The following is a 16207-nucleotide window of genomic DNA, read 5'->3' as shown; positions in this document are numbered from 1 at the left end:
AACACAGCCTCCTTAGCCATTGTTTCCTCTGCAAGTGCATCTTCCGCTACCAATGCCCAGTGATTACTGCAGCTCCACAACACAGTCCTAGGCCGTTCTCACTTCAGACCCCAGATCCAGAAAGTCTCATCCTTACCTTCTGCTTTAATGAAGGTAAGGCAGAGAACTCAATCTCTAGCCTGGTCCTATTCTCTGGACTCCAGACCACTATTTCCAACTGCCGTACTTGACAGTCACTTGGATGTCTCAACACAACCAAAACTGAGCTCATCACTTTGCACCCCAATGTCTGATTCTCTTTCCTATCTCATGTTACTTCCACTCATCAGTTACAACCTGGAAACCTAGAAATCATCCCCAATACTTCTCTCTCCCCAAACTTGGCATCACCAGCTCCTCCTCAGCAGCCAAGTATTTCTTGATTCCATGCATTTCATGGACCTATTCACTATCTCGTCTCTGTGCTTCACTCACTCAATGTGACCAGCGACCTCTACGTCACTAAATCCAAAGGACACTTCCTGTCCTTAGCCTTACCAACTAGTGATCTTTATTAATGTTACCCCTCTTGCTTGATGATTTTCCATATAGAATACCAAAATCCTTTTCATGACTTACTAGACTGTGGGGTCTGGCCCCTCCCTATCTCTTTAGCCCTTTCCCATTCCCCTATTAATCCTTCCCATTATAATCTTTCATCTAGCTATACTTGCTTTCTTTCACTTCCTCAAATGCCCCATGGTGCTTCTCACAAGGCTTTGTACAGACTCTTGCATTGCTGGAAAGCTTTTCCAGTCAATCTGCCCAGTAAACTCCTGCCTTTTCACCACAGTGAAAATTTTGGCTGGCACTTTTAAGGGCTCAACATTAGCCTGGTTATCACCTTTCTCAGTAGCCAATTTCCTCTACTATGTATATCATTGTATACCTCATTTTTTTCTAACATTTGTCAAAACTTGTCATTTTTTTATTCCTGTTATTTTTACAAGTATCCTGTGCCATAGCATAGTACCTGGTACAGGACAGAGTATTCAGTATTCGAATTTTGTTTTGTTTTGTTTTTTTTTTTTTTGAGACGGAGTCTCACACTCTGTCACCCAGGCTGGAGTGCAGTGGTGGCGCGATCTTGGCTCACTGCAACCTCCGCCTCCTGGGTTCACGCCATTCTCCTGCCTCAACCTCCCCGCCACCACGCCCGGCTAATTTTTTGTATTTTTAGTAGAGATGGGGTTTCACCGTGTTAGGCAAGATGGTCTCAATCTCCTGACCTCGGTGATCTGCCTTGCCTTGGCCTTCCAAAGTGCTGGGATTACAGGTGTGAGCCACTGTGCCCCGCCTAGTATTCGAATGTTTCTAAAGGCTTAGTCAGAATTCTTATTTATATAAGACTGAAAACATCGAAAGGATACATATGTAGAATGTGATCTCATGAATAAAACTAGGCTGAATATGAAATTTATTCTTATATTTAGAGTTGAAAAGGGGTAGACGCCTAACGATTTGGGTCAAAGAGAGCTGATGATAAAGAGGGCGTGACTTGATCACAAATCTAATTATGATGAAGCTGGTAAAATAACTGAAAGAATCCCCCCACATTAATAGAATCAAATGTCCAGATAATGGAATGTTCCCATTCATTCCAAAGTACCCAGAAACCAGTCACACCACATTCCTTATCGTTGGAATCCTTGCTTGGAGTGCCTCAAGCTGACAGGAACCAGGTCCAGCAATGACTTTTATGAGAATGGATGAAATGCAAGGTGTGTTCGGGTAGAAGAAGAAAGCTGATTTAAAAAATGGATTAAGTCTCCTCTGCTATCTGGAAATAACAAAGTCTACTCCCAATCAAAAACAGTTAATTTGTAATGATGGATATTTAAGTTTCTTTCTCTTTTTGAGACAGGGTCTCACAACTCTGTGGCCCAGGCTGGAGTGCAGTGGCACAATCTCTGCTCAGGTGTATGGCAGCCTCACCCTCCCAAGTAGCTGGGACTACAGGCATGCTCCACCAGGCCCAGCTAAGTTTTAAATTTTTTTTTGTAGAGATGAGGTCTCACTATATTGCCCAGGCTGGTGTCAAACTCCTGGGCTCAAGCGATCCACCCACCTTGGCCTCCCAAAGTGCTGGCATTACAGTTGTGGGCCACTGCACCCAGGTTAAGAAAGGATCTTGTAGCAAGCAAAGCTAGGCAATAAATAACAAAGCTCCCTCAAAATGAGTGCCTTGTTTCTCAAGCTCTTCTTATTCCTGCAGGAAATGTTTCCATAAAATACCCTGCCTCAAAAATCTGATTTTATGTTTAAAATATGTAAAATGTATACTTTATAACACTTTGGCTTGTATTACCAATAAAACTTTTGCTTACCACCTAGTAAAGTTGCTGTCCCACGAAGATGTTCCTTATCTTATGGCTTCTCACATTATTTGGCACAAGGCCCCATGCATCTTTGGGTACCACAGTTTAAGAGAATTCCTCAAGAAGGTGTATGGCAATTTGCTAGGGTAGGGAAGGGGGATGCTATAGAAGAAATTCCCTGCAGAGAATTCTTTATAGCATGGCTCAGCCATAGTTTCTGTTTTTAATAATTTAATAGATGATTTTAAGTTTTCTGATGGGGCCAATCTCTCAACAATGCTTCAAGAAGTGATCTTCAAACTATGCTATGATTTTCCAACTCCAGTTTTCCCTAGATAACTTTTGAGATTTTCACCTAGAAGTGTTTGAAAAACACTTGTTGAGATTTGGGCAATTAACACATTTGATTGTTTTACAATCCTGTATTTTAGCCACAGGATAAATTTAAGAGCTAACTAGTTGCTCCATATTTCTATTTCGTTATCCCAAGTCCCTTGAAATAGGTGTTCAGTACTACCTGGAGTTTCCTACATATGATTTGGGAAATTAGGTTAGGCCTGCCTCCAATTTTTCCTAAAACTCAGAATGAAGAAAAGACACATTTGTGTCTCCTTTTTCCATCTTATGCATCTGAGGAAAGCCTGGGACTGTTCACACAACAAGAAAGTCATGATTTAGGCTGTCTCATTTGAGTGGAGTTTTCTATAGGAATTGATTTAGGACAGTGGTTTACAATCAGGGATGGTTTTGGGCCCCCAGATGTTTGGCAATGTCTGGAGACATTTTTGGTTGTCTTAACTTGGGGAAGGAGAGAGGTGCTACTGCTATCTAGTGAGTAGAGCCCAGGGATACTACTAAACATCCTACATTGCACAGGGCAGATGACACACAACAAAGAATTATCCAGCTGAAAATGTTAATAGTGCAGGGTTTAAAAAAACCCCAATTTAGGCCAGGTGTGGTGGCTCACGCCTGTAATCCCAGCATTTTGAGAGGCCGAGGCAGGCAGATCACTTGAGGTCAAGAGTTCGAGACCAGCCTGGCCAACATGGTGAAACCCCATCTCTACTAAAAATACAAAAATTGGCCAGGCGTGGTGGCAGGTGTCTGTAATCCCAGCTACTCAGGAGGCTGAGGTAGGACAATCACTTGAACCCGGGAGGCAGAGGTCGCAGTGCGTCGTGCCATTGCACTCCAACCTGGGCTAAAGAGCGGGAAACTCCATCTCAAAAAACAAAAAAAAAATTTAGGCCTAAGTTAGTTGAGGGATTTTATGGGCAAACAGTGGGATTAGGTTGCATTCCCACACCCCTTTTCCCACACATTGTATATAGTACTTTTGGAGAATCATTCTATCACTGTTTTTCAGCTATCTAAACAAGTACAACATTTATACCTACAGCTTCATATACAGAAATTATATTTCCTTTCACCCCAAGAGTTAAGTAAACTTCCCCAGTTTAACTAGCGTTAAAATTAACCACCACTGTAAGACAACGGACATTCATGAATGTCAGTTGCTCTTGTTTACTTGTTTATCCGCATTAACTAATCCCCTGAAAGGATGAATGACCCTTCTTTAAATATTTTCTTTTCATATAAAAATAGAATTTTTTAAAAGATGGGGTCTTGCTATGTTGCCCAGACTGCTCCCAAGCTCCTGGGCTCAAGTGATCCTCCTGCCTCAGCCTCCCAAGTAGCTGGAGCTACAGGTGTCTGCCACCAACCACGCCCTTCAGGATGACCCTTCTGAAAGAAATGATGGCAAGACTATGAGTACTATCACATTTACTTATATACCAACTTATTTTAAAAATAATTTGAAGTGGCATTATACAAAAGTAAACATTTCTACACTCAAAAGTGGCTGCTCCTTTGTTCTTCTAATTAATGCAAGATTTCACTTAGTGCCATAACTTTACCTAACAGGTTAAAACTTTTAGGTTGGCGCTGATTACTATTTTCCATAGTCACATGTTTTCAAGGGTTAGCCAGGTCTTAAGAGTTTTTGTTTCATGAAAGTCATATCATACCATCATCTCAAAAAAATGGGCTTTTTCTAAGTTATAGTATTTAAACCTGAGACACAAAGGGAAAATGCCATGTGATGACGGAGGCAGAGACTGGAGTGATGCAGCTGCAAGCGAAGGAATGCCAAGGATTGCCAAGAACCACCAGAAGCTAGGAAGAGGCAAGGAAGGATCGTCCCCATGAAAGCCCCCAAAGAGAGCCTGGCTCAGCCATCACCTCGATTTCAGACTTCCGGTCTCCAGAAGTGGATGACAATATATTTCTATTGTCTGAAACCACCTGGTTTGTGGTACTTTGTAATGGCAGCTTAGGAAACTAATATAGATTTTGGTAATTCTTATTTGTCACAAAATAGTCTCAAATCTAGCATTATTATTGATCATCCTGGTTTGTTGGAGTTGAGATGGAGCAGGAACCCCTCTTAAGGGCCTGCCAGGTGTCCCCCAAGCATGGAAATAAAGGAAAATTTTGAGTTCCTTCAAGGGAAATTCCAGGCACCTAGCTAGCCCTATGAATAAATAAGCAACCTGATAAGCAAGAGAGTAATAGTAGCTTAAAACAATAAGCAAGGAAGTCACAGGATATTTGGTTCCTTATAGAAACTAAAGATAACATCTTAACATATGTCCCTGAGTTGTTCTTCAGAAACCTGGAGCCCCACCAAATGGATCCACTGGCCAGGGAAGGGGGAACTGAGGACTGAGCTCTGACTGCCATTCTTTGTTCTCAATGTCTTCCTGAGGGGCCTATAGGAAGTCACGCCCATGGGGCAGCTTAGCATTCTTTTCTGCTGACCCCAAGTTTTTTGACAAAGCTTTGATTCCTTAATCAATTGCAAATAAGAAAATCTTTAAATTCACCTATGACCTGTAAGTCACCCCCTGCCACCCTGAGTTTCAAGACAGGCCACCTTTTTAGGCCAAACCATTGTGTATTGATGTACAATTTTGCCTGTAACTTATACTTTCCTGAAATTCACCCCTGCCTTTAAAAACCCTTGCTTGTAAAGCCATGAGGGAGGTTGGGTCTTAAGTGTGAGCTGCCTCATTTTTCTTGTTTGGTGCCTTGCTTGCAGATAAATGCCCTCCTTTTTCCTGCTGCAAAACCTTGCTGTGAGTGTTTGGCTAACTGTGGCAGGTGAACAGACTTCAGTTTAGTTCAGTAAAATGGTGTGAAGGAGATATTAAAATACAATAAAAGAGTAATTCATGATTTACCTCCATTGTGATTTTTTAAAAATAATTCCAAATTTAAATTTAACCATACAGAAAACAAACAAGTTATTTTCAGAAATAAGTTTTCAATGTTTTATCATATTTGATAGCAGCTTTTTTTATTGGTTACAAAACCTAAGCCCATATACAAAATTAGGAACACATTTAGATGCCTCTTTTGAAAGAACGTTTTAGTCTTTTTAAACTGAGTTTAAAAAAAAAATAAAAACAATGCAATTTTTAAACACTGTTTTGAAAACTTAAAAGTGCAGCAATATACTTAGTTTCCTTTATCTATGAAATGGTGCAATTCCAATTCAAAACTGGTGAGGTCACAAATTGAATCAAGGAAATGCATACAAATGTCTGCACTGCTTGATGCTAATGTTCACTTAAATGTTAGTTTGCACTTTAAAACATGAGAGGAAATAGGAATCATCACAGTAGAGGCCCAGTTTTAATCATAATGTGTGCAAATTTTAAAAGGTAACTGTCAGTTAAGTAAGGAAAGTCCAGAAGAAACTAAACTGGAAGGGGTACAGTTCACAATATCAAGAAGATTTGGACTTTTAAGGGTTTCACCGAAGTTTGTGACCTTAATTAGCTTTTACGTTGTTATTCCTACTTTTAGTGAACACCACGCAGTTTCAAAAATTTAGACTATAGTGTCCAAACAGGATGCAGTTACCATATGAAGCTTTAACTCAAAATTTGGATAAAGAAAAAAAGGCACAATGAACTTCAACTCAATTTTATGTGCACAAGAGTTGAAAAATCTGAGCCACCTTAAAGAGAAATTGATTCTAAAATTTATAAAACCTATAAATAATCAGAGGCCAAACCACTATATTAAAACAGATTCTCTAGCAAGTAAAAATCTTGCAGTTTAAACATACGCTTGTATCCACTTTAGATACAAGACAAAACTCACTCTTTAAAGTGGCTCCACCTTGGCAGATACATATATTTGTAATGAATGCACACCTGCTATGTGTTGTTTATCAGTGAAAACACCCCAGCTGATTCACAAAGCTCTGATGGCATCTGTCTCATCTTCATCACAGTAAATACACCCCCCAATGGATAACTAAATTAGTTTAGATTTTCTATCCCTTCACATCAATGCATTGGGAAATTATACCCAGTAAACAAGAGCAACAATACTATTTCTGTGACAGCACAAATTATTTAAAAATTTTCAAATCCATATTCTTTCATTAATAACTGGGCCAGACAATTTACCAAAAGCAATAACTTGACATAGTAATAGGATTTTGCAGAATTACTTAGAGATCACTGCAAATCAGGTTTATGTTAAATAACTGCAAATTACTCCTCTACACAGATCCCTGTCTGAATCTTTTAATATGTGAAGATGCTTTTAGAGTAGGATCTGAATTAACTTTCCCAATACTCAAAGAATGAAGTCTTATGACACTTCTAAATAGTTGCTGGTTTGTTGCCAACCACATTATCAAAAGCACTGGTTACTAAGTAAAAAATATTTTAAGACTAAATTACAGTAAACATGAAAGCTCCACAGTTTAAACCCAATATAAATCAACCATATCCAATTATCAAATTAAAACAAAGAATATTAACTCCTGAAAGCTGAAAGCAAGATTTTTTAAAAAACATCACCAATGGGTATTTTAGACTTTTGTAGTTTTTGTTTTTTGTCTTGTTTTTTGTTTTGCTGTTTTTCCTTTATAGTCAGGGACTCTTGCTTTCAACTTAAACAGAAGTTCAAGTCCATAACAGGTTGCAGCTCAGGTAAAATACCATGCACAGCATTTGATTACTTCAAAACAGCAGGAACACACAGGCTGAAGAGAGTGGTCAAATAGGGCTTGCTGTTCTCAAAAATTAGGTATAATGGCAAAAGCATTAATATCCATATCTAAAGTTCTTCCTCCAACCCTGGCTTCTGAGGCAGATAATAAACACATCAATTACTGGTAGATGAAGTACAGTTTTTTTTTTTAAAACTTATCTGTTTATTCAATAACCAAGTTCCTTGTTTTTAAGTTACTTTTTTTGTGTCAGTTCCACCAATGAAAATCATTTGGCTTGTACTTTAAAATCTATTCTTCCACATAAAGAGTATGAAAATATGTTTGTGGAGGACAATGATGGAGGCTCAGATCACACTGCACCTCTTTAGTCTTCCAACTTGTATATGCATCATACCAAAGTGTCTTGATCCACAGCGCACCATTTTCCAAAGGAGTATCAGTGGGCAGCTGACATGTCACCACTATGGAATATTTATTCTAAATTGGAGACTGCAGTTGTCAGCCTGTGGCACCAGGGAACAGGGAAAAATAGGGTACTTGAGATTGTTAAGGAGAGTTCTAAAACAGTTTAGGAAATCATGCATATGCATTTACAGTCCATGTGATAGTGACTTTTGGCAACTGCAAAGTGACTGAGACATGGCTTGCTTTAGAAGCATCAAAACAAAGAGGCATGTGTGTTTTGGAGCCTTTTGTTGCTGTTGTTCTTATCATTTGGTAGCCATCTGGTGGTGCTTCATATTGAATGTGGGAAAGATGCTGCACTCAACTGAACTTAAAAATTAAATTCTTTTGTTTGAAGGTTGGCTGTTGGATCAAAATTGTAAGTACCTCCTTGTGTTGCTTCAGGAATGAGGCAGGGATCTTCATCAATCTATAAAAAAACAAGAAAAAAATCTTTATTAGGTTATGATACCATACATTATGATGTAAATGGAATTAACTTTTTACCTCTTAGCAAATAATTCTATGTGAATGCTTTAATCACCTAAAAATATTCGGATAAATCAATAATTTTAGTAACAAATTTAACAATTTAAAATTTAACACGTTTCAAAACTGCATCCTTAAGTTTCTATATTTGTAGATTTATTTAACCTATCTGAACATACATCACTTACATAATTACTATTTCTTCTTAGTTAATAGATTACAAATGAAACAAGAACTGTTTTTACAACTTTACCTTATAATGAAGTTTCAAAGTATTTAAGAGAAAGTGACTGATGGAATGTCTAATAGAAATACAGTACAAACTCAGGTCATCCTAGTAATAAAAGGAAAACTCTCAGTAAATTTACATTGTGTATAGGTTTTCATTTACATGAAGACACACCCTATTTTAATATCTACTTACATCATCACCAGAGAAATACTGATCTATGATTTCAAATGCTAATTTATATATGTCTTCATTTTCATGTTGCTGTAAAACTTCAATTTTCTCCAAACCTGGTAAGAATAAAATAATCAAAATAACTGGTTAATTGATAAGGAGATACTAATCAAAACCATGCTCATTTTGATCATGGAGAAATCCTAAGGAACTCAGAACACACTGCTCCCCCATTTAAGATGGTGCTTTGTCTAAAAAACAGATAAAACACGGGGCTGGTTCTACTTGGAGGACCAGAATCCCACTAATTTTTTTCCTTCTTAGAAGCCCGTGAGGTACCCAGATCCCTGAGGCAGGCAGTCTAAAAAAAACACCCAAACAATCCATTTGACAGAGGGAAGCTGTGGCATAAATATGTAAAGAGACTTATTTCAAGTTCTATGGCAAGTTTGTGACAGTACTAGAACTGACTCCCCCACACAGCTTTAATATAATCTTACTAATCCTTTTTTTTTTTTTTGAGATGGAGTCTATCTCTGTCGCCCAGGCTGGAGTGCAGTGGCGAGATCTCGGCTCACTGCAAGCTCTGCCTCCTGGGTTCACGCCATTCTCTTGCCTCAGCCTCCCGAGTAGCTGGGACTACAGGCACCTGTCACCATGCCCGGATAATTTACAGACAGGGTTTCACTGTGTTAGCTAGGATGATCTCGATCTCCTGACGTCGTGATCCGCCCCCGCCTCCCAAAGTGCTGGGATTACAGGCATGAGCCATGGCGCCCGGCCTTTTTTTTTGGAGATGGAGTCTCACTCTGTCCCCAGGGCTGGACTGCAGTGGCGCGATCTCGGCTCACTACAACCTCCACCCCCTGGGTTCAAGTGATTCTCCTGCCTCAGCCTCCCAAGTAGCTGGGATTACAGGCTCCCGCCACGACGCCTAGCTAATTTTTGTATTTTTAGTAGAGACGGGGTTTCGCCATGTTGGCCAGACTGGTCTCGAACTCCTGACCTCATGATTTGCCCGCCTCAGCCTCCCAAAGTGCTGGGATTACAGGCGTGAGCCACCGCGCCTGGCCAATCTTACTAATCTTACTGCCTCATAAAGTAATTTGTATCTTTCTCTTTGTTTTCCAAATGTTAGTACTTTTATATAACCACAAAATAAGTTTTTAGAACCTTATAATTGGTATAAAAGAGAAAGATTTAAATTTTGAAAAACTTTCTTTAAAAAATGAATAGAGGTCTTATGTCCTATAGCCACAATGAACCTGGGGGAAAATATTTCCAGAACAGATACCATAGAATGCCTTCATTTATATTTCCAGTGTATTTACTCCACACATCATATACACAAGTTTACCAATTTCAAACTTTAATATTCTTCCTTGAAATGTCTTTTTGAAGATTATGTTAAAATAGTTGCATTTTTTCCTTATATACTAATAAACCAGAAGAATGCGGGAAGTTGTTGCCAAAGTGCTTTATACAATATTATAAAATATTAATATGTATCCTAATTATTACTCCTATAGACAAAAGTAACTATATTGATAAAAAGCTGAAGAGTAATAATTCTCTAAGTTGCTCAAACTTGCTGGGTTATGAACCTGACTACAATGCTAATTTTTAATTATCTTAAAATATTGAAAAAGCAGAATGAGCAGTGAATTAATAGTAAGAAGATCTGGATTTTAATTTTGCTTCTATCACAACCTACTTCTGTGACCTTGGACAAGACTCCTTAAAATCTCTGGAATAATTTATTCTCAGGAAATCCTCCCGGCCGGGTGCAGTGGCTCACGCCTGTAATCCCAGCACTTTGGGAGGCCGAGGTGGGCAGATCACCTGAGGTTGGGAGTTTAAGACCAACCTGACCAACATGGAGAAACCCTGTCTCTACTAAAAGTATAAAAACTTAGCCGGCGTAGTGGCGCATGCCTGTAATCCCAGCTACTCAGAAGGCTGAGGTAGGAGAATTTTAACCTGGGAGGCTGAGGTTGCGGTGAGCAGAGATTGAGGCATTGCACTCCAGCCTGGGCAACAAGAGCAAAACCCTGTCTCAAAAAAACCAAAAACCAAAAAACAACAACAACAAAAAGAAATCCTCCTGGTCTGAGTGTTCTATGATCCTACTGCATTTGTTTTCTCTTTAAAAATAAACAAACAATAGAATATTCATATAAAGTAGTCAATGAAACGTAAAATCTAAAACATGACATTATGATAAACTAAGGTTTAGACATGTTAGTACATATTGAACATGTACATTTAAAAATAGAATTTTAACATGTTTCACATGTCATTACTAAAGAATAATACAGCATGTCAAATCACAATTATTTCTCATTAAAATTTCAAAGTAACTGCCACGGTAACAACTTCGGCATGTAGTTGTGGCAATCATAAGAACCATTACGAGATTGAAACAAAGTATCTAGGTGACTCAGAAGTCAGTAACCTTTTCCAACTATATGAACAGTATTTCCTAAAGTGGAGTCCACAGAATTACATGGTAGTAACACACACAAAAAAGTGTTTAATTGTTAAGGAGTTTAAGAAATGCTGGATTAAATAAAGCTTTAAAATTTATGTAGTGGTTGCAAGGGCTCTTAATTTGCTGTCATACACTGTGACTCCAAGAGAAGTATTAGTGTTTCCTAAAATGCAATGTCAGGCCAGGCATAGTGGACCATACCTGTAATCCCAGCACTTTGGGAGGCCAAGGCAGGTGGATCACTTGAAGTCAGGAGTTCGAGACCAACTTGGTGAAACCCTGTCTCTACTAAAAACACAAGAATCAGCTGGGTGTGGTGGTATGCACCTGTAATCCCAACTACTTGGGAGGCTGAGGTGTGAGAATCGCTTGAACTCGGGAAACAGAGGTTGCAGTGAGCTGAGATTGTGCCACTGCACTCCAGCCTGGGTGACAGAGCAAGATTCTGTCTCCAAAAAAAAACTATGTTGTCAATCTCTAGAAGGTTACACAGAGACCTTCACAACCAGTTTTTGCAAAGTATGGACTACTACTCTCTTGTGGAAAATCCTCTTGGAATGCAAACATAGTGAATAAAGAAAAGCAACATACAGTGATCATTTAAAAACAACATATCCTAGTAATTTTCTTTCTACTAAGTTGACTTTAAAGAACTAATGTTTCAGAGTTCCAGTGCTCAAATATTCTTCTTCAATCAATCCACTCTTACCTCCACATTCCTCTATTATTTCAGCTATTGTGCTTGCTTCATCACCAGCCATTATCAGAATGTTTTTTAGACCATCTAGAACCACCTGAACCACTTGAGAATCTTTCACTGACAGTAAATTACAGAATGGTGGTATTACATTCTGCTGTACAAGGTACTCAACCTAGACAACAAAAGAGAAGATATATTTTTATTTATATAATTATCTATTCCCCAGCAGGGTGTCGTGCTACATGGAAGGCTGAGGCAGGAGGGTATCTTGAGCCCAGGAGTTGGAGGATGTAGTTGTTATGGGCACGCCAGTGAATAGCAACTGCACTCTAGCCTGGGCAACACAGTTATCTTTTCCCCAAAAAGAACATAACACAGTCAGCAACTGCTAAACATAAGACAGTAGCATGCTTTCCAGTATTAACAATCATTAACATACAGGTTTTCAAACTCACCTGATCTTTTCTGCCACTTATTGTTAAGTTGCTGATTGCCCAAGCAGCTTCTTTTTGTGTTCCAAAGTCCCCCTGAAGATTAAAAATAAGAGATCATAAAATGGACTCTTTACCCAAAAAGTCTTGGTTATTAACAGATTAATAGACACGGTGAACTCATAATATGACCAACCTTAGCAAGCTGATGAATAATCATAGGAATTAATCCAGCATCTATTACAGCTTGAACTTGTTGCTGGTTGCCTGCTGTTATGTTGGAAAGGAACCACACTGCTTCCTATAATTGAACAAAATATAAGGCACCTTTATTTGAAAAATAATACCTTTAATGCCTTTCTATTTTAATATATTTTAATATAGACAATAACAAAATCACCTAAATTATGTTAAACAGACTGCATCTAAAAAGTGATTAGGTATACAAAATCTTCCATTTGAAACAAGTAATAAGGAAATTTCCACTAATTATATTTGGGCTCTAATAACCTGGCATTTATCCATTCATTAGTATATAGGCCTACTATAAGCTAGGCATTATTCTAGGAAATGGTGATACAGAAGTGAACAAAGCAGAAATCTTTATTCATGGAGCTTACATGTCTGTGCATTAGCTTCCTCTAAAAGACAGAAATAAATAAACAACTGAATTTTTTTTTTCTTCTTTTTGAGATGGAATCTCACTCTGTCGCCCAGGCTGGAGTGCAGTGGCATGATCTCAGCTCACTGCAAGCTCCACCTCCCAGGTTCACACCATTCTCCTGCCTCAGCCTCCTGAGTAGCTGGGACTACAGGTGCCTGTCATCATGCCCCGCTAATTTTTTTCTATTTTTAGCAGAGACAGGGTTTCACCGTGTTACCCAGGACGGTCTCAATCTCCTGACCTCGTGATCCACCTGCCTTGGCCTCCCAAAGTGCTGGGATTACAGGCGTGAGCCACTGCGCCCGGCCACTATACAACTGAATTTCTAAAACTACTTAAAAACTACTTCCAATAAAGGTGATTTTTTTATTTTAAAAACATTTACTCACAAGATATAGTCATTCAAGTATTCCATAGAAATTAACCATCTAACTAGTCTAGCATGGGTCTACATAACATAAATATTCTAAAACTAAAGGATTTAGAAGTCATCAACACGTCTGTGAGCTGTTTATAGGTCAGTATCACATGTGCATCTTCCTCTTCTACAACTGAATTTATTTTGCCATCCAACTGTGGTAAGTTGTTAATAACTGCTGAATCTGTGTTCAGAGTACATGGGTGTTCACTATACTATTCTTGCACAGTTTTTGTAGATTTAAAAAGTTTCAAACAAAAATGCTGAGGGAAGAAAATCAAGTTGGTAACTTCTACTTCTGGGGTCCCATGATGGTCTCAAGATGCAAGTAACAAATTTTCAAGGCAAAAAATTTTTGAAGTAACTAATTGCTTGCTGAAGCCGAGACAGCATTTCTATGAAATTCTCCTCTACCACTACGATACCCTCACTTAAGAACACACTGCATCACAGGCCGAAACCTTTCTCTGCTGACTTCTGCTCAGCTTCCTCACTTCTCAGTTGTTTCCAGTTATGGAATACATTTATTTAACTAAAAAAAAAAAAAAAAAATCACCTATATTGTTAAAAATTTCTATAGTAAAAATAACTGGTCCAGAGTCTGAAAGTCTCTGGCTTCTTTCTCTTCACTGGAACAAATGTATCTATAAAATGTGTTTTTTGACACCGTACTTTTCTATAAGAACTCAACAGTCAAATTACAGTCAAGCAACTACATAAATATAGTTATGACGACGAAGAAGAAATGATCAGTTCTGCTGGGTTTGGGTGATGGTAGTATATTAGGCAGACAAAACTTCAGTAAACTAAATGTAAATTTAAACCACAATGAGACACCACTTCACATCTACTAGGATGTCAATAATTTTTTTTAATAGAAAATAGGTGTTGGCTAGGATGTGGAGAAATTAGAATTCTAGTAACGTTGCTGGTGGGAATGTAAAACAGTGCAGCTGCAATAGAAAATGGTTTGGTGGTTCCTCAAAAAGCTAAACCCAGAATTAACATATGATCGAGCAATTCTACTCTCAGTTACATATCCAAAGAAATGGAAAGTGGGAACTCAAATAGGTACTTGTATGCCAATGTTCACTACAGCATTATTCCTAATAGTGAAAAGGTGGTGTTAAACAACCCAACTGTCCATCAACAGAAAGATGGAAAAACAAACTGTGGTGTATACATATAAGGGAATATTTATTCAGCCAAAGAAAGAAGTTCTGACACATGTTGCCAAATGGATGAACCTTGAAAACATGCTAGATGAAATAAGCCAGACATGAAGACTTTCTACTAGTAAGCACATATTACATAATTAATAATAAACTTGTCTATGAAGCTTGAAATCTTAAAAAGAGTAATTTTTTATGATCCTTGAATTTAGGCACCTCGTCTTTGGATCCAATCTAATTTTGCTGGGAGATCAAATTTTTATGATCTGTTTAACAAAAATACCAGCCCATTCAAATGGCAGATTTTGCCTGCGCTTTCAAGTGGCTACAATTTAATGATTGTTGCTATGCTCAGTCTATTTAAATAGAAACACAGGTAGTCTAAAAATGTTTTTTACTCTGTGATGATCAAGGCAGCACCTACCAGAAGCAATTAAAAGTTGAAAAAGGCTGGGCGCAGTGGCTCACACCTGTAATCCCAGCACTTTGTGGGGCTGAAGCAGGTGGATCACAAGGTCAGGAGTTCGAGACCAGCCTGGCCAATGTGGTAAAACCCCATCTCTACTAAAAATACAAACATTAGCCAGGTGTGGTGGTGGACGCCTGTAGTCCCAGCTTCTTGGGAGGCTGAGGCAGGAGAATTGCTTGAACCCAGGAGGCAGAGGTTGCAGTGAGCCGAGATCGTGCCACTGCACTCCAGCCTGGGTGACAGACAGACTCTGTCTCAAAAACAAAAACAAAACAAAAAATAAAGTTGAAGAAAAACACTTGCAGAGGTGATTTAATAATTCTCATCTTCACTGCAGTGGTTTTTAAGAAAAACATACAAGCAGCAATAGAAACAAGGAGACAGTTAAAAATGAGACATAGAAAGAGAAATAGCATGATGAGGATATTATATGCCTTACCTTATTTATCTTCTCTTTTGGGTGTGATAAGAGATTTGGGAAGTGTGACAGGACATCACAATTGAGAACAACCTGGGTCTGTTCATCAGTGCCAGTCACTATGTTGCCAACTGCTCGGAGGGCTGCTGTCTAGGGTGGGGATAAAATGTTTTCTATAAATTTATTTGCTTATAAGACTGATTCTATATTTTTCATAATCCTGAGAAAAAGTAAAAACGCAAGGCGTGAATAACACTTATTTCATCCTTTCACAAAGCACCAAGCAGTCTGAGAGCAATTCTGAATTTTAAATAGTCTCTTGTGAAAAACTGAAACTTTATGAAAAAAAAAATTGTGTGAAAATTGGTTGGAAAAAGATTCAAAAAATAAAAGGAAATTAAAATGTTAGAAGTCCAGTTTCTTAAGGCTGGGCATGGTGGCTCATGCCTTAATCCCAGCACTTTGGGAGGCTGAGGCAGGGGGATCACCTGAGGTCAGGAGTTTAAGACCAGCCTGGGCAACACAGTGAAACCCCATCTCTAACTAAAAATACAAAAATTAGCGAGTGTGATGGTGCATGCCTTTAATCCCAGCTACTCTGAAGGCTGAGGCAGGAGAATCACTTGAACCTAAGAGGCAGAGGCTGCAGTGAGCAGAGATCCCACCACCATACTCCAGCTTGGGGGGCAGAGCAAGACTCCATCTCAAAA

The 16207-nt window shown here is 38.6% G+C and overlaps 1 protein-coding gene across 1 annotated transcript in view; it reads right to left on the bottom strand.

Annotated features, from left to right (window-relative positions):
• Nucleotides 1–5681: 5681 nt before the first annotated feature.
• KPNA3 (karyopherin alpha 3 (importin alpha 4)) overlaps nucleotides 5682–16207 on the bottom strand; it is a 95232-nt gene continuing 84706 nt past the window's right edge. The window contains exons 12-17 of the mRNA XM_011939344.1: nucleotides 15519–15647; nucleotides 12553–12657; nucleotides 12381–12452; nucleotides 11935–12097; nucleotides 8756–8850; nucleotides 5682–8272 (exon numbers count right to left, since the gene is read on the bottom strand). Of these exons, the coding sequence (XP_011794734.1) occupies nucleotides 8174–8272; nucleotides 8756–8850; nucleotides 11935–12097; nucleotides 12381–12452; nucleotides 12553–12657; nucleotides 15519–15647 (663 nt within the window). The 3' untranslated portion in view covers nucleotides 5682–8173. The remainder of the gene's footprint in view (nucleotides 8273–8755; nucleotides 8851–11934; nucleotides 12098–12380; nucleotides 12453–12552; nucleotides 12658–15518; nucleotides 15648–16207) is intronic.

This window comes from Colobus angolensis, unplaced genomic scaffold (genome assembly GCF_000951035.1).
Source record: "Colobus angolensis palliatus isolate OR3802 unplaced genomic scaffold, Cang.pa_1.0 Scaffold101, whole genome shotgun sequence".
Lineage (NCBI taxonomy): Eukaryota > Metazoa > Chordata > Mammalia > Primates > Cercopithecidae > Colobus > Colobus angolensis.
The sequence above is the reverse complement of the archived record's forward strand: the minus strand, read 5'-3'. Positions and strand labels throughout refer to the sequence as shown.